Source organism: Perna viridis, chromosome 3, assembly GCF_037379345.1.
Source record: "Perna viridis isolate PV_CMFRI_1.1 ecotype Kerala chromosome 3, ASM3737934v1, whole genome shotgun sequence".
Lineage (NCBI taxonomy): Eukaryota > Metazoa > Mollusca > Bivalvia > Mytilida > Mytilidae > Perna > Perna viridis.
Genome location: NC_142447.1, coordinates 44,594,925 through 44,614,348, shown reverse-complemented (window position 1 = coordinate 44,614,348; position 19,424 = coordinate 44,594,925). Strand labels below are relative to the sequence as shown.

At 29.5% G+C, this 19,424-nt stretch overlaps 1 protein-coding gene and 1 long non-coding RNA gene across 5 annotated transcripts in view; one reads left to right on the top strand and one right to left on the bottom strand.

Moving 5' to 3' along the window:
• Positions 1 to 6,683, bottom strand: part of LOC148622424 (transcription factor LBX1-like) — a 19,946-nt gene extending 13,263 nt beyond the window's left edge. Inside the window, exons 1-2 of one of the 2 annotated variants that reach the window (XM_088572319.1) lie at positions 6,373 to 6,683; positions 3,900 to 4,335 (exon numbers count right to left, since the gene is read on the bottom strand). In XM_088572319.1, the coding sequence (XP_088428445.1) occupies positions 3,900 to 4,320 (421 nt within the window). In that variant the 5' untranslated portion in view covers positions 4,321 to 4,335; positions 6,373 to 6,683. Of the gene's footprint in view, positions 1 to 3,899; positions 4,878 to 6,372 lie in introns of those variants that run through there. The other variant, XM_088572318.1, reaches the window with a different exon arrangement.
• On the top strand, positions 6,678 to 19,424 carry LOC148622423 (uncharacterized). Of its 3 annotated transcripts, XR_015920642.1 has the most exons (7): positions 6,690 to 6,742; positions 12,326 to 12,346; positions 12,893 to 13,163; positions 13,452 to 13,495; positions 15,750 to 15,803; positions 16,707 to 16,755; positions 18,033 to 19,424. It is a non-coding gene; the product is annotated as an uncharacterized LOC148622423 (long non-coding RNA). The 3 variants fall into 3 exon arrangements; XR_015920643.1 differs by lacking the exons at positions 6,690 to 6,742; positions 12,326 to 12,346 and having other exon boundaries at positions 12,366 to 13,163; XR_015920644.1 differs by lacking the exons at positions 12,326 to 12,346; positions 12,893 to 13,163; positions 15,750 to 15,803; positions 16,707 to 16,755; positions 18,033 to 19,424 and having other exon boundaries at positions 6,678 to 6,742; positions 13,452 to 15,741.

Here is a 19,424-nt window from a genome sequence, read left to right as displayed (position 1 = left end):
AAGTGAAAAAAAAAGTACGAAAATAAAGTTTATCATTCATAACTTGACAATATACAATCGTCATGAGTAAATATTTAGTTTGGAAACTCCTTTGAAATATTCAGAATTTATCTCAGAACTTTGAATAGAATTAAGATGCAAAGAATGAATTTAATCGTAACAATAACGATACTGAAGTGAAATGGCATTTTATGACAGTTTAGATACTTTACTTACCAATAAGAATGATGAATAAAACTGAATATTAAAAAAAGAAAAATAACATACACCTACATAATAGCAGTTTGATGTACTGAATTTGGAAGGTTATGTACACCTTTTAAAAATGCTAGCTTTATGTCTTAAAACATATAACTTCTCTTATTTTGTTAGCCCCCAACCCCTGTTTGCTTGTGCATTAAAAATATGTGTATTGTATATGAACATTATATGGTATAGATGTTTGTCATGATATTTAACACTAGTTAACATCTTATAATAAAATCTGTTGGTAAATTATTTTATATATTTTTGAATATAAAACATTTTGCTTGCTTGAAATGAAATATGCATGAAATGGCAACGGGGAATCAAGAGTCAAGAAATACATTTAAACAATAATTTTGATAAACATTAAGCTTGGGTTGCATCAACAATCAAAGATCTATTCCATATTAAGTTATTATTAAATAAAAACAGTGTTAACCATTTTCAAAAGAAGCTATGCATTTAGGGAAAAAAACAGACACTGTGAATTGAACCTCTATGATGGTCGAACTATTTTCGTTTTCTTCATATTTATTTCCAATTGAGTAATTGTAGCCTGCAAAAAATGTGTTTTTTTTTTATTTCAAAAGATCTTTTCAGCATATTGCAGTTTTTCTTACTACAGATATCTGTATTATCTATGAACATATAACTGTACAATTATTTGAGTTTTCAGAATATGTGTTTCAATATTACTACTGTTTCATGCTAAACAAATATAGTTTGAAACTGAGTATACAGGGATATAACAATGTAATGTATTTGTGCAACAATTGGAATGATATACGAAACCAGTTAGTTTCTTTAAACTCTTTTTACTAACCTCTAGGTCTTGCATATCAAAAGTAGGCTACATTTTTATCCAAACATCAAACTAATGTGGTAGATTTTAGTTTTATCCGATTCATGTACACTAACTTGGACACATTTAATTTAAGTTTTGTTCTTTCTTTGGTCGTTTTGATGAATTGTGAAAATGACAATAAGTTGTAATAAGCCCTGGAATGAGATTTTACGGTTTGCAGTCAAACAAACTTAAAAATACAATAATGGCTATTTCATATTTCATTCCCCCCTCTATAACAATGTTTTGGCAGTTCAAGAAAATGGCCTTATTTCTATTATGACAATATTTTCTTTGCTATAATGTACTTAGCATTATAATTAATTAAATATAAAAGTATTATTCTATTCATGTTAAAAATAAAAGACGAGAAGAAAATTGATCCTAATTTTAAAACCTAATGAATATATTATGATAATTACATCATATACTACATTCCTAAATTTCATTTAGAAAATTTCTTGACATTACTATTTAGTAGGGGGAGATCATGATTTATTAAATGATTGATTTCTGATGACATCAAATATTCATAAGAACATGGCTATTTAATTAATCATCATGCTTAATGATTATACAGTAAATTAATTGCTCATGGTCACCGAAACTTACTCAGATTTTGTGTATTAAATCAAAGCAGAGAAATACATTAAGTCATTGAAGAGGGGAAATATTGATTCATTGATGTAAATAAAATTGACCGACGTTTAAAGAGTAAATGGTTTATATCGTGAAAATATCAATTTATGTATAGTTTGCAAGAAACAGACTTTGTAGAAATACTTAGTTTTATTTTTTTCATAGGTGTTTGTTTGGAACATGAAAACCTAGGAAATCTTCGAGTTCTGTTTACATAACAATTATATATCCATTAGAAGACAAGAATTGACAAATTTCTCATACAAGAAGAATCCATTATGACAAAGTAAAATATAAAGATCACCCACGAGTTATAAAAGTTTCATAATTATTATCCATGAAACATATATCATATTAAAAAGTGATGGTGTTTTTAAATTAAATGAAAGTGATGTTAATCTGAGCTTTACCGACAATAAAAAACTCGCCATAACCAGGCGGGTAGACCTGACACCAGTGAATGGTAAAATTAAACAGAAAAAAAAACACATCATAAATCATTTCAATTATATACAGTAATGGCATAAAAATATGAAATTTTATGTCCTGTATTAAAATTGCTTTAAAACCTTTTTTCGATGAACTTAAACAGAGGGTCTGAAAATAATGCGACGTTTTGTCAATGACAAAGCTTTTTTTCATTCCATGGTTAAAATATTTTAAAACAGCTTAAATTTGAAAACATTATGTAAAACAAACAACACCAACAGAACAATTTTTTAGGATAGTATTTAAACCCGTCATTCATATAAAAAAACATTTAAAACTAAATGATGAAAGACAATAATAATAAGACTTAACCTTCAATAAATAACACGAAAAAAGGAAATACGTCTCCAAAAAGAACATTTAAATTTTAGAATAAAACGACACACTAACAACTTTTAAAGATAACGACTGGCGTTAAAAATCGAAGCTTCACAGCATCCTAAATCAGGGCATCTGTCATGATCATCACCATACCTTGGTCATTTTCACATGTTCTCAACACAAAAGTTACAAACAAACATTATTTATATATAATTATGTTCTTTCACACCTACTTAGTACACTAATTTGTCTTGATTTACAATGGCGCTAGAAGCTACAAGAGAACTTAACGACCATGAAATAGACAAGTGACCAACAGGCTACATGTGGCTAGCCTCAGATCTTCTGCATTTCAATAAATAGCAAAATCAAAAGTCCTATGCTAAACTACCATGCGTCGTATTTTTAATTAATCACTTAAATAATTGCAGTCCGGAATAAAGATGTTTAAAGACTTTTCTATACTGGTCAAAGCGGTAATAAGTGACCAGTTGTATGACCACTGGCTGTTTGTATGTGTTATCTCGACAATAATGGACTCGTCTTTATTTAATGGAGTGACAAATTTCACTTTTATTTTGTTTATATCAAAGATGCCGAAATGTTGTAAATCAAGAAAATTACCCCATTAGGTTATAAAGTACAATGTTACAATATTGGAAGGTGTTTTATCTTCACAGATCTTAAATATGTTTATTTTCAAAGTAAGATTTTTTTTCTTCAGGACAAAAAATCTTATGTATTAATAGATTTTTACATTTTAATCGTTCCTACTTGTTAAACTATAATAAATTAATTGTACCATATCATATAGTTTTAAAAGTTTTTCTTTGTTTTGAATTATATGATAATGCAAATAACAAGCTTTTATTTAAATTTTAATCGTATTTATTTTTAATGAATTTTTCCATCACGAAAGTTTTGTAATCGTAGTCTAAATGTCGTTTTATATTTGATAACTCAACTCTTTTTTACAACTAATGTCGTAACATAAATTGTAAGAATGCTTTTTCAATAATAATAATTTCATATTAAATGTGAAAGGTCTATAAAATATATTAATGATTTATATTTATGTTGACCGAAAATTCAAATAGGTTTTGATGCATCGTATTCTTTTTTAGTTTAACAAAACACGAACGTTAGACCAAGTCTATGTAAAATATTTTATGTAAAGTATATTATTACTAAAAACTTGTAAATACTATGTATTGCAAAATATTATCGCATCATGAACAGCTTTTAAAAATATCATATATTGATATTAAATTATTAGGAATAAATTTTTCTATAATATTACTCAACAAGAATATAAAAGTGTAAAACAAATATATATTTTGATTTTATGATAATTACATACCTGCAGATTCTGCCGTCTCTAAACCTTCAAAAGTTTTATTCGCCATTTCCATAAGAGCATCTAGTGGTGACACTTTATTATTATTCGAATTTTTGATGGGATGAACAGGTTCATCGTCGTCAACATTAATTTCTTCATCTTCTCCATCCGATGAAAGTTCACTGTCTCTTTCTGGACTAGAACGAATGTCCCATGGACGAACTATTCGTGAATTTGCACAGTTGTTTATATGATGATAATTTCGTTGGTGAACTTGACTATTTGGTGATAATATATCCTTGATGCAAAACGACGTGAAAGGTTTGTTTGGATTTCTTGGTGGATGTATTTTGACCATTGCTAATTTCCGTATTGGTTCATATTGGTCCCTGCAACTTTCCTCAGAATCACTAATACCACTCGAAGTCGACATAATTTTCATTTGGCCACTTTGAATCTTTAGCGAAAAATAACAGTTTCGGTGTTATGATTTTAATTTTCTTCTCGTATGACTTCACGACATAAAGGAAAACTATAAATTAGCAATAAACATCAAAAAAGAACTATACCAACATTTTCAGTACATAAACAAAACTTCAAGTCGAGGCCGGTTTCCGAATGATTGACTGACGGGGACTTACAGATTAATGTGTCGTCTGCGCATTACGCTACACCCTCTGGGTATAGAGCCACCAACAGGCGTAAAACCATTTTGTCTATCATGTAATATTCTCTGATGATCAGAGAAAAATAATTGCCTGCGGTAACAAACGATGATGACTTACAAAATATTAGTTCAAATTAATTAATATACTAACGGAATGCACTAAGTACGGAGTTAAGCGCGTGTATATCTATGACAATTGTGAACAAGAAATCCAAAAGTTTTATTTTTATACTTCATACATTGTCAAATTGTTGACCACATGTTAAAGTGAAAAGATCCATTATTTACAAACTGGACATTACAAGCAGATTTTCAATTAAAGTGGGACGGAACGGCCTTTGCAGAAAAATTTTATTACTTCAGAGGAGGAGACTGAACCACAAATCGTCCAATGCCTTGTTACTGACATACCGTGCTTCCCAAGATGCTTTTCACCTCTGTAATCAAACTGGCGTTTTGTTGACAACGATACAGAGTAACTATTAAATTAGCAAATGTTTAACTGTTGGCGTTGCTACACAATTGCCTGTGTTTAAGATTACAGAATTAATTACAAGTCAATTTTGCAGAATTATTAGAACCCTTATTTCACACAAATGACAGTCGTGAAATTCCCAAATGGTGATTAAATGCTAATAATGTGTCTTTGAAATTTTTCATCGTTTCTCAACATTTGTTTAATTTTATAGTGTTTCTGGTCAATTAACAAGAATATTGCTATTTGATTATCTTGTCCTTTTATAATCGACTTAATTGAAAATATATAAAATGTATGTTGTGAATTAATCAGAACTATTACACGCGATTTCGTATGTTTATGATTAATTTCTTGTCGTGATGTCAATAGTTTGATACTGATCTGTGGTTTTGCAATAAAATTCTTTTGAATAAATGTATTTTTTTAAAAATAAAATGTGTTTTAATTTTTATCATTAACATAAAATATCTAAATTGAGTACAAAGTAGCTACGTTTTGTGATTTGGGTTTTTCAAATTGTTAAATTTATTTTGTAGGTTTATGTAACCAAAAAACTTTCGTTTCAAGTATGAAATTGGAATCTTTTATCAAACAAGAAAAATAAATCTAATAATTTTCTTGTTGTTGAATCAAGTCCGTTTTACAAATGATTATGCCCTTAATAATTTAATTATTTTAATTAGAAGGTATTGAGTTAAAAAAAACTTTTAACATAAGAATTTCAGCAAAAAAGATACAATCGAAAATGACCTTTTAATTTTCGACCGTTTCCAACAATTTAGAATTTTTAACTGACAATAAACTTGAGAATCAACTCATAAAAGACTCAACAAGGGTTGTAATAACAAAAGTGACCAGAAAATTTGAATTTACTTCAAAGAAAGTTTCAGTAATTTATGTATTTATCTACAAATTTTCCCTAGCCGTAAATTTTCACATAAGATAGTCTTATAATGACCAAACTTGTAATTTTCTGATTGTTATCAAATTATGAAGAAAGTTTTCAAATAGTTATGGTAAATTTATGGCCTGAAGTTTTCCTTCAAACCGCATAATATTTGGAAATTATTCTACCATAAACAATACAATACAGTTTCTTTTTTATTAATGTCAATATACATTTTTACGTTTGAATATACATATTATAGAAATAAAAAAACCTCTAGAATTCAACACAAGAGATATACACATTTTATTATTATAAAAAAATACTTGTTTTCTTTAAGTTATAGATATGACAATAACTAATTGATTAATTGTAAGATGACTTACACTGATGAATAAATCTACATCATTTAAGTCAAATCATGTTAACATGAGAAATAAAAAATGAGATACAAATTAATTACCTTGTTTGTTTATTCAGAGCACCATCGCCTTGTTAAAACAACAAAATGTGCATCTGATTATTTCAAAACCCAGCAGTGCAGCGGTGCACTTAATGGCGCATAATACACACACATAGTAAACACGTGTTATGGATAATCCTTTGCTTTTATTACATCTTATTGTCGTTCTATGATCAAGTACAGTAATTCCTTCATTTGAGCAATGAATGATTTCATGTAAAAAGTAACAAATATAATAATGATACGAAAATGCATACAAAATTTCATATATTCCTTATTTGGTTCCATGCGTGAATAGTTGTCGCCATTAAAAGGACCGGAAGTTTAATTGAACAAAAAGTAGGACTGCTTTGTTTCCATGCTAATTCAGGTTTGTTATTGAAACAAAACACTAATTATATTGAAAGGGTTACCCTTCGTGAAATTACTTAAATACTTTGGATCATTTTGTGACGACCTACACTATCATATGCAGAAAAAAAATATAAGCGGTCAGTTTTTTTTTGTTTCATTAGATACAAATAGTCACATTACAATAAAATAGGCTCACGAATTAATTCTTGTTATGTAAAACAGTTTTTGCTAACTGCATGTTCCCTATGGAGGACAAGCTTTATGTGCACCTTAAAACACCGCCGATATTTTCTACATTATATTTATTCGGAAAAAAACTAACTTCTTCCGAATATCAGACACTTTCAAAAACTGTTTTCCATTACTTTGTCTGACAATTGTTTTCTTCCCCCCATTCGACTCTTTTTCTTCTCGTTGGCAAATGTGAATCGACGTAATGATTCTACGAGCGAAATATGACAGTTTACTGTGTTAATTTCTAAACTATATATAAATGTAAAAACGTTAACAGTTTACACGGGCAAGCCCTGAATATTGTAGATTGACAGCTCAGTGTTCACTTTGCGGAAATGGTTTAGATTGAGAGTATTTAATTTACGAATGTTCTGATAATTCAATTTCTGATAAGGTTTATAGAATGTCCATTGATATAAAAATGTATATATATTTTGCTTTGTGTGGCTCTGACCTGTCTGTAACAAGAAAGATGATTCTATGTTTACCTTATATCTAAATTTGAATGTCAGTTCTATCATTTCTGAAGTGATTGGTTGATATTCAATGGAAAAATCCTAACTACTATTTTGCTACTACTACAAAAATGTGTTTTGTTGACGTAATTTAACGGAGTATATTATTTTTTTAGGAAACGATAGGGTAATTTTATGAGTTTTTATTAAGGAATCGCAATAAAACACACTTGTTTAGCTCATCTTTTACAGAACATAATCAGCTTATCCTTATCCTTCTATTTTACAGGTTTTGCTGAAGTTCTATATTCTCATTGTATTGAGTTTGCTTTTCCTTCAAGTTGTTTGTTTTTCACTTTGCACTTTGTTTTTTTTCTACTTTTTACCCTTGACATCTAAATTTCTGTTTGAAAGTTTGTATTTATTCAATTCTAATTTAATAACACCAGGTATAATACTACAATGACATTAATAATCACAAATAATGACAAAAAGAATGAAGTAGTTTAAATTCTTACTGTTTTTACACAAACAACTGAATTATTGATTTGGTTTTGTTTGTTCAACTCATTTTAAAGAACACTCTACATGATACTATGATTTAGGACTTTTTTTTAAGGGAAAACTTGACGAGAATTTCATTGGACTTCAGATTTGCACTCGTATGATTTATCAGATATAAGTAAGGTTTTTTTTTTAAAGAAAATGTTTTAAAGCACACAAACTTTTTGTTAGTTTAGACATTGTCGTTAGTTTATTGGGAATATAGAAACCAAAATTGAATAAAAAAAATACTTAGTGAACAAAACTACATTAAGAATACCACCTACTCACCACGTCAGTGATCATCTCCTATTATTACACATTTGCTATGAAGACAACTCACATAAAAAAAAAACTTTCCATTGTTCTCATTGTGTTGAAGCATATATTATATATTTTAAGTTTTTTTTATATTTTTAGTGGAACATCCAGGTCACATGATATTATTTTTCGTGATATTTTTTTTTATATTTTTATCGCATTTCATTGTGCTTGTTTCGGAATATGTACCTAGCTATAGATTCAAAATTTGTATTTAATTCTTAACATCTGATCTGACTTTTTACTCATTATATTGAAATATTGTGATCAAATATCAAAATTGGACTACTGGTTTTTAAAATACATCTCTTAAAGAATTAAAAAAATGTAGGAACATTCGACTCTTAACTATTTTGATAGATTGATGTTTTCCTTTTACAATATCACAAAATACATTTACTATAGCTCTAAACGTGTGTTTTTATGTACTTTTAAATGCGTAACAAGCATACGTCATTAAGATTTCATGATGAATGTTTCCAATGGGCTGTATTGCAAGAGCTCATTTGTTACAAACTTTTCCATTAAGAGATGAACGGCTTTCAAAAGCTGTCAGATATTGTTATGGAAACTGGTTTTCAGGAAAAATCAAAAACAGTTCTGAGGTGTTGCCTCTACGAGTATTTCTTTGTAATAAACACATCTTTTAATTGAATCATCGAACGATTTGAACTAGAATTACTTGCTCTAAACTGAATTACGATAGTTTAAGATTCGGACAAACAATAATTCGAAGAGTCTCATTTCCTAAAAGGCACTAATTACCCTTATACATCAATCCGTAATAGCCACATGGGAAACTCGGAGAACGCCAAGTAATCTAAAATTTTCACACTTCGAGGGTAGTGCCTCGTTTTCACTTAAGTACTACTCTGTACAAAAGGCATGTTTATACTTCATTTTGTTGACATTGTTGCTATTTATTCACAGTTCACTGCAATTACTGATTTATTTTTCTGTTTTCGGATAAAAATTACTTTTCAAATTAATGTATTGAAATTTTAGTTAACAATCCATTGTATTATTTATTTAAGTAATGGAAAATAAGATTTAAGTTTTTATTTAGTTTCTGAAAAAACCTTTTTAACTGAAAAAAAAATAATTTGATTTAATACTATAATGCATAAAACACTAAATTAATTAAAACTGACATAACTAATGTGCATGACTTTTGGAGAGAGTGTTACTTATTTTATGCGAAGAATCAATCATAGATCGGAGGCTATTTACACCTCTACGGCGTCTTTCTATTATTGGGAAATCATATACTCCTGCCAAATAGAGTGGATGCATCGTCATGTTCTCAGATGATTTAGTTAATTTTTGTCTATTAAATTTGCTTGTGATATTGTCATCGTAATGGAGATAAATTGTGTGTTCTGTCCAGAACAAGGGTCCAGTAATCAAATATTTAAAATGATAGATGTCAGTCAACTAAACGCGAGTGTGAGATTACAGACAACATTCAATAAATCATAAATATGAACTAGAGTTAAGATTTCACCAATTTTCAGGAATTGAATTAAGTAATGAGAACTATTTTTTCCCTCTAAAATTCCAATAATGTTGGTGCAAAACTGCTTTCTTGTATTCGTAATCTGTTAAATTTTCAATAATTATATATAAGGATGTTGTATACAATTATTCTTAAATTAATGACAAGTTTACATTCACTTTACGCATTTTGTTTTGCATTTGATGTACAGGTCGAATTTTATCTACAAAATATTTGTAAAAAAAAGTTTGTTTGAGGGTATATAATTGTTATCAAGGAACCGTCTAACTGCAACAAATGTATCCGTTGTATTTGTGCTTTTCAAAATAATTTTAGTGGTGTATTTGCCATTTTCTATGATCTCTTATTTAAGTGGAGTCCGAGTTTGCTCATTTACTTTTGTTACTTTGTACGTATTATTTTATTTATTATTTTTTGTTGTCTTATTTCCATGTCTGGTCTTTGTCCCTGGATTATATTATTTTGGTTTCTGCATCCAACATGTATCGTTTGTGATTTATATTTGCTAATTGTTACAACCTTGGTTCCCTTGATTACTCTTACAACTGTCCTTATTTACTTTTTTCATTGAAATTCCACTTTAAACCTTTGTATTAACATGATTTGATTTCATTAGCAGGTGAAAAATAGTGATTGACTTAAAGCTTAATACATACGTGTACAATAATAGTATAAGAAGTGGCTTAATTAATCGTAAATATGAATAATATACAAGTAAAACAAGACACATTTGGTTTGATAATTTCTACAAACGACATTATAGTCTTTCATTCTCTTTTCTCTCAGAAGTATTTTTACATTTAACTCAAAATTGGAAATGAACCTATCATGTCTGTACTCAGAAAGATAATTTCAAACAACAATCTTGGTAACGTGCCGTTGCAAAAACATAAATTGTTTGTGACGTCGACAATGTATTTGTAAATATCTTCTATGACGTAGCGTTCTCATGAATATATCAATTTAAAAAAAAACCAAACAAACAACTAAACAACAATAATAAAATAAAACAAAAACAAAAACAACAAAAAAAAACAAAAAAAAAAACAAAACAAAACAAAAAAAAAAAAACAAAGGGTAGGATAACATGGGCCAAAAAGATAAGATTACATTTATCGGTCTTCCAAACAAATTTGCCTTTCAGAAAAAAAGCTCCATACTAGCTGCTAAACAACAAATAACGGTCTTTTTTATGTTTGAAATGTCCAGTTCGTAGCAGTTCAAAAACAGTGTGGGTTACACTATACAGAGGAATATCAAATTGATTGCATGGGATTGAATAGGCCAATAGCAATTCGATTTAGGCAACAAAGATTTAGTTTGTTTTCCACAACTTTTTACTAATATTAGAAAAGTTTTTCATTTAAAATGGTGTCCAATTATAACATCAAATCAGATATGATAGCGGCAATATTTTAATAAAAACATATGCTGATACGCAACAAAAGCCATGAATAGTTGAATGATAATTAGATATAATTACGTATTTAGTATGTGCGTTTAATTTAAGCTGACATGTGTTTCATGCATGTCTTTGAACCAATGACATTGACGTTTTTTGATGTCACGTATGTCATTTTTTCCATTTAATTTGGCATTTCTTTTACGCCCTCGTAGTCAAAATTAGAAATGTATGCCAATTGTTCCTTGATATTTTGATTTAGGTTCCATTTAATCATTCTTTGATTTTAATAATTCATGTTTTAAATAACATTTTTCGATTAAGTTTTTTGTAATATTCACACATGACAGAAAAATATAAAAGTTCATCATATATTGTATTTTTCAAAGTCGATAAGGTCTCCTGGCAAGAAATAAATAATGAACCTTATAACACTTGGACCAGGTTGGTTCATTGTAATTGAAAAAAATAGTTAATAGACAAACATAAAAGTCTTGAACGAATGTACTTTGTATATGTTGATATCAATATAAACGAACACTTATGCTGTCGTTTTAGGAAAGAGTTAACGCCAAGGTCCGATAAGCGCCTGACGTTCGACAATCACAAGAATATCTTGCAATGTCGGACCAGGGGTAACGTAGTGGGGTACAAAATTTGCCTTATTGAACAATATAAACTGTCCATTCTCATCATAAAGGAGTATGTTGCTTTTTCGATTATCTTTACTTTTTCTAAATTCCCCAGACTTCAAAATAAGAACTCGTCAATTTTTTTCTCAAAAATAGAAAACCCTTACCTTAGCGTTGCACAATACAAACTTATACTTCACTTGGTCAAATAGGTGTGTTTTTTGTATGTCTGCTAGATTGTGCTCAAATTTGTATTTGTAAATAGTTTTAAATTGTTTTTAATATAAGTAAAAAAAAAGACATTTTCGATAGAGTACTGTAGACAAAGTTACCAAATAGCATACTCTTCAATCATAAAATATAATGTTTATTTCAATTTGGAGGAGCAATTTGCGAAACTGGCTATAATTATGTTGTTTCTCATTACAATGTTTGTCAACCGGTTTTGAATATATGTCTGTCCGAATAATTACTCAAGGAAAGTTGTTTTTCACAGGTTTTAATGGATCTTTTTTTCGTAAGTTAAATTTTATATCACTGTGCATATGATGTAATTGATAATGTTTTTGTAAATGTAAAATTAATGCCAAAATCATGAAACGATCAAAATAATTACAGAACAAATAGGAACCCAAAATCTTGATGATTCAAACAAAGGGAACCTTTACTCTTGCACTTAAACAATAATTATAGTTAGATATTACAGCTAATTTATTTTGACAGGTACAATGTTGCCTGGATTGTTGTAGGCGACATTGTACTTGCATTTCATTATGAGCCATGACATAACATGTTATTGGTTTTATTCTTGCATCAAAAATTTACGCTGCGTTTGCTCTATGTTATAACCTAACTTAACTGGCTGTATATTCCTGCTCATGCATTTAATGCATTATATTTAAGTTTTTCTTTGTATTATAAATCATTTTTTTAAAAGTACTAACAAATTAATCAGTCAGGGAAAAAAGCTTAGAATATCAATAATGAGATTTGTATCGATATCGTTTTATTGACGTTGGCCTTGCGAACTGTCTTCTTCTTTGTATTTGGTTTCCTTCTACAGGGCATTCACTGATACAACAGGCATCTCCAGCAGAGTTGTCGGTAATGGTCATATCTAGTCTCTGAATAAATAATGATTTTCGCATGTCCGTAAAATGTGAACCGTTTGCTGCTCTTCCTCCTCCTCTTCCTTAGGAACATCGGCGATAAATAATTTTTAAGGAATTATATTGTGTCTTTACCGTGTATGATGACAACGCTTTTCATCGGTATTGGCCTTGGAGTAGGGTTGGATTATTCAATATTGCGTTCAGTCTGCTGTCTTATGCAATGTAAGCAAATACCGAAAATCGTTGTTCTAAACATAGACAGATGTAATTAAACAATTCAAAAAGAGAATATATGCTCGTTTAGTAATGACATATGCATATGCTTTGCTCAACCTTGATAAGAGTATAAATTTGAAATGAAAATATCAATTGACTTTGAATTAAAACACTTTTCATGACAGATCATAATTTTACTAAGTGTATAAGCTTTTACGGTTGAACTTGTTGTCATAAGATAGATAATGAACACTAGATCGGGTTTTAGAGCGTTTTTTTACTGTCTTATTTCAGGGGACAAGTGAAAAGACATTCGAAGAAACCCTCACTTTTGTCAGGTAGAGGTATTTTCTTCATGTTGTTGTCCAGTGCCACACCGTATGTAACTGTTCGTTATGTTGACCTCTACTTTTTAAAGATACCTTGTTTATGAACGTTGGGCTGCTCCAAGCATACTAATATGTCTCGAAGACACATTTTAATGAATATTGGGTTGTTCCAAGCATACTAGTATGTCCTCGAAAACACATTGTTTATGAATGTTGCGCGGTTTCAAGCATACTAGTAAGTCCTCGAAGACACATTGTTTATGAATGTTGCGCGGTTCCAAGCATACTAGTATGTCCTCGAAGACACATTGTTTATGAATGTTGCGCGGTTCTAAGCATAGTAGTATGTCCTCGAAGAAATAGTTTTGATTCAATGTACTTTTAATTAAGGCTATATTACAGAAAAAAGCAACAGAGAAGAAACGATGTTTATCATTTTCATGCAAAGAAGCCATTATTATTTTTTTATCAAATATAATTTAAAAATACTTAATTATACAAAACACGCAAAATTAATGTAAATTTGTAAAACACATATTATAGATTAATGGCTTTCATATCTAATATCATTGTGTTTTTCACCCATTTTCACGAAACAGACGCCGACCACAGTTCCGCCCTGATTAGGGAAGCACACAAAGCACTAGAAGTTTGAGGTTTTTGCCTCCTTAACAAAAATGTAGTAGTACTTAGACGTATTAAAACATCTATGAATCTTGACAAGAACGTTATAATGATATTCTACAGAACAAGATCCTAGTGTGAGATCTAACAAAGCGACAGGAGAGCATACCATTATCGCAAGGTTTCATATGAACAACTAAATCTGTTTTATTTTCGATCAATCATTTTCTGATTAGCGTAAAAAGCATACAGACTTGAAGAACAATCATCTTGATTTTGATATATTGCTCTAGAAAACAAGCTACTTAGACATTTCACAATTTGTACAACTGTCTAGACAAAAACCTCCGAAATCTTGTGACATATGACAAACTATTCACAAAGTCGTTACCATGCTTTTTCAGTAATATATTATCAAAAATATATTATCAGGGATATATGTTTATGTTTACAAAGTGCAATGCTGGATACCAAATACGTTTTTTTTTACATTTCATAAAACGATGTTTAGCATGTAACTAATTCAACTATTTCCCTTGAAAAATAATTGAAAAAAAGTGGTGTACGAAAAAAACTTTATATGCTTCATCCTTAAATACCAACAACAAGTGACCTGATTCAAAAATATCAAACAAGTATCGGTCACATTAGTTCAGAAAAATTAATAGCAGAGACAAGACAATACTCTACCAATAAATTGGATTAAACACATGTAATAATAAAAACACTTCCTAAAAATCATGTTTATTAATATTCGAAGTTCCGAAATTGTCGTTATTCTATCAAGAGAAGAATAAAAAATCAACCGCTCCGTGAATCTTGACTGTACAAATGTATAACTCAATATCAAATAGTATGATCTTGTAATTTATAAATAACGATGTTTTCCTCTTTTGTTACTTTGTATGTATGATTTTAGTTACTTCAAGTTCTTTGTTGTGTATGTCTGTTTTCTATGCCATGTCTTTGTCCCGGGATTACATTCTTTTAATTGCCGCTGTAACCTTGGTTCCCTTGATTATTCTTTCCTCTTTGGGTAACTTTACTTAACATCTTTCTGTATTAACTGTGATATTTGACCTGTATTGTTGTTAGTTATAACATCATCAAATTTAAAGTTTTGCCTTTGTATTTATTTGAACTGATTCTAAGTAGTTTTCTCCGTGGTAACCATAGAATATGGTTTTAATTTATTCTTAGGCGAGCGAGTTTATTCATATCGTTTTTTTGTTTTGTCGGCAACTGAACTTACTTAAATGAAAAATGTAAGAAAATGCTACTAATATTCGATGTTATGCTCTTCACAACACGACTAATAACTGTCCCTGTAAATACAATGATAATGTTAAAAAGATAAGAACTAAATCAAAATTTTCTATTTGACATTATATTTGTCATGAACCTGATTCAACGACTTTTATAATAAAATAGACAATACTAATATTTGTTACTTAAGTTAGATATTCTACACAAAATTTACCTTGTCTATTATTACACAATGTTTACACGTTTACATGAACAGACAGGATTACTTTTTTCCGTTTTTATTGTGAAGGTGGGTCACTCGATGTAAATAGCATTTTTTTCACATTTAAATACAACGATGTCAAGTTATAGTTAAAATGATTATTTCTTTTAGATAAACCAAACACGGCATATGAATTGGCACACAACAATTTCCTTTCCCTTATCCGTATGTAAAAACTTTTTTTTTCAAATCATGGTAATCTACCTTTGTCATTCATAGAAATTTAAACCAAATGTAAAAAAGCACTTTATCTTTACATTGGGCGATTTTACAGATTGAACGGAACTAAAGTACTAACAATGGTACACATAAAAAAAAATCAGCAAAATAGAAAGAAAATACACAAATTGCTTTTAAATTGATAGAACACTATTAAGCATAACAAAAGAAAATTCAATACAAAAGGCACTACCAGAATGGTAATTATTACAGCCTTAAACATATAAATGTATAAAAAAATAAAAACATTGATTAAAACGAATAAAACAAGCAAAAATAATACATTGAATAATAAAAACATCAACTAATAATACCAACATTTTTAAGAGTAATCAAGGAAACCAAGGTTATAGCGGTAATCAAAAGAATGTAATTCAGGAACAAAGACCAGACATGGAAAACAGACATATACAACAAAGAACATAAAGTAACTAAAATCATACATACAAAGTAACAAAAGCAAATGAGCAACTCGGACTCCACTAAAAACTGGGAGCATGGACCAGGTGCACCGGTAGGTTAAGCGTCCAAAATAACCAAAACAAATATTTGAAAATTGGATGAACAACCATATATTTTCGAATTAGGTTTGCCACATATATATCAAAATATATTTATGGAAGTTTACAATAACAAATAAAATAATATACTATATAATCCTAGGCGGAGAGAAATATTCCAATCGACGGAAAGGTTCTATTATTAATGAAACAATGTTTGGAAGAGATGTCAAGAATTCGTTTTACATTCCATTCATTTCAATTTGCTTAATGTTGGCTGATTCAGTGTTTTACAAATTTTCAGCCTAATTTGAGGTTGAAAGTTATACCGATATATAACAAATTGTAGGCAAAATGCACGCACACAAGAAATTAAAAAGGCAGAGACTTTACACCAGGTAAATAAAGTAATACTTAATTTGGTTTATGAATAATTAGTTTGTACCCTGCCTTATAATAACGTGATGATTTAAGGCCGTTGTGCTGGTATAAACTATTTAAGAAACAAACTTGCCGCATATACCATTACAAAAAATACAAAAGCAACCTTGTTATTGCCGATCAGATTGCAGCGATATGAAACCTTGGTTGCACCCTGGATTAGAATCAATAACAATCTTTTGTTCATTAAATCGACTGGCATAAAAACTGGAGAAAATGTTGGCCTCTCCTGTGAGGGCAAGCTCGTTAATATGTAAAGGTATATGCATATCATTGAAGAATTGTGGAATATGAAAAAAGCATATTGTTTAAATGACATAACAAGATTCTAATTAGCGCATTCAACACATGGATTTAAACGGGGAAGACACAGTATAAATGAATTGTGTGTTTCCTACTTTGGCAATGTGTGATATGTAAATAACTATATTTGCATTTTAAACAAAACAGACATTGCGGATTCATTTGAGCTGAATTCTTTGAAAAACATTTTTCCTGTATACACAACAATGTGCGCTGCTATTCAAAATGGAACAATTTTAGTTATAAAATAGTGTTTTGAAACTGAGGATCTTTTTGCTTTATAATATGATGGAACAAAAGTGCTTAATAAGCATAAGCATGTTTAATGAACTGTTTATAACAACAGAAATATTTATTATCAAAATTATTCTAATAACAAAAATTAAATAAAATGAGTGACTTGATTGACAAACATAGAACCAACGATCTTATGACAAAACAATAAAATCATGATGTCTTTGTGAAGGGTGCTGCGCAGTAGTGAGATGACAAAATAGATTATTTTCAATAGATGGCGAAAAGAAAATATTTGTTTTTGATTGGCCCTGGAAAAAGTTATTTTTGCTCAAGGGAAAAAAAGTTTGTCGCAGAAAAAAATCCATAGCGCCCTCCCCCAAGAGAATCAAATGGTTGCTGCCTTACCCCTTGATTTTGGTAGCATTTGTGTTGTGGGATTTCCATACTGCAGTATTTCAGATCGTTTGTATTGTATTTTGTGTTCTTCGTTAAGTGTCCTATTGATTGTCTAGGAATTATCTGCTCATCTTGTGAGTTGTTTCGATATTGCTAACCAACACATCTGTGAAAAATAATTTTGTGCCTTCAAACCATTAATTAAATCATATTTATTAAAGTCACTAAATACTTTGCTGTCTTTAGTATGTTTACATTCAAAGCAAAACTTATTTCTCAATATTTTTTTAATTCACAGAAATATACTGAGGAAAGATTTATTTAGCATCGCCAAGATACGCTTGACAAAGCATGATTTTGCCAAGAATGGGGACAATCACTGACCTGAACTGACCAAAGAGAATATTAACATAGTTTGCACAACTAATAAGCAACTTCAAAGTGCATCGTTTAAAGTTAAATCAGTCCCTGATGATGTATACTTTATGGTATTGATTGCATTTGCAGAGTTATGAGTGACAGGGTATTACGCGGCTTGACGGATTGGTTGTAATGTTTTTGAAATTCTATGCGTTTTATCAGGCATTATTCTTTTGAAGAAGCTAGGCGGTCTTAACATGATTATAACTAAAAGACGCCACTTACGTTAAAATGCTAAATGCACACTTTAAGATGCAATGTGGATTTTTCATTAAAATCTCAACGATGCATTTCGAATGCTCTCTTGATTTGGGGTCTGTCATTATGAAAGCTGAAGCAGACGTAATTTCAATATTTTGCCTCAAAATTACCCCAATAAATACTATTTTCTTATGTAATTGGAGAGGGTAAGAGAAAAAATAATAGGTTTAAGATGCTGAATGATGGAATATGTTTTAGGCTCAATTAGGCAGATTTGTGAATTCCATTGCTGCGGAAATGCACCAAAATACAAAGAGACAATTTGACTTAATGATACGATATATATTACCGAGACAAATAACACCTCTTGTGGTATTCCCATCAATTTAAAGCAATTCTATAAATTTTATTGTTGCAATTCATTATTATTTTAATAATATATCATTATTTCTGTTTGCTTAAGACTATAATTGAAATTTAATTGCTTGAACAGGAGATAATGCGGTATTGTGCACTTAAAATGAACCATAGTTGAAATGCACAGGTCTCTGTCTATCGGTATTTGAAGAAATAGAAGCCCCAACATTAAAAAAAGCCATACATCTGCAGTCTGATAAGATTTTCTTTTAATTTTTCCTACCTTGTCATTCAATATGCATTTTTCTGGTTAAAATTCCTCTCCTTGTTTCTTGGATACTAACATTCATAAAATATTGAAAGTCATGGTTTTTATGAATGGAAATATTCCAAACTCATTGTGATGTATTCAAATTTCAAAATTAAAAACAATCTAATTGCTTAAGAAGTATTTATGACAGTTTTGCATCTTTGTGTATTAAATTGAAAGTTAGTAATGTGTAATAATTGTATCAAAAAAGTTTTATCATAGTTAAGCAAGTTCAATGTAATATACATGTAGCATGATCATTTATTATTAACGATACTTATCCATTGTAAATTCGAACAAGTCCATCACAGCATATGTTTGTTATTTCTCTTAACATCATTTTTTTTAAAAATACACCTCAATGTAATTATAACAACCTGAAAGGACCTTTAGTTATTTTTA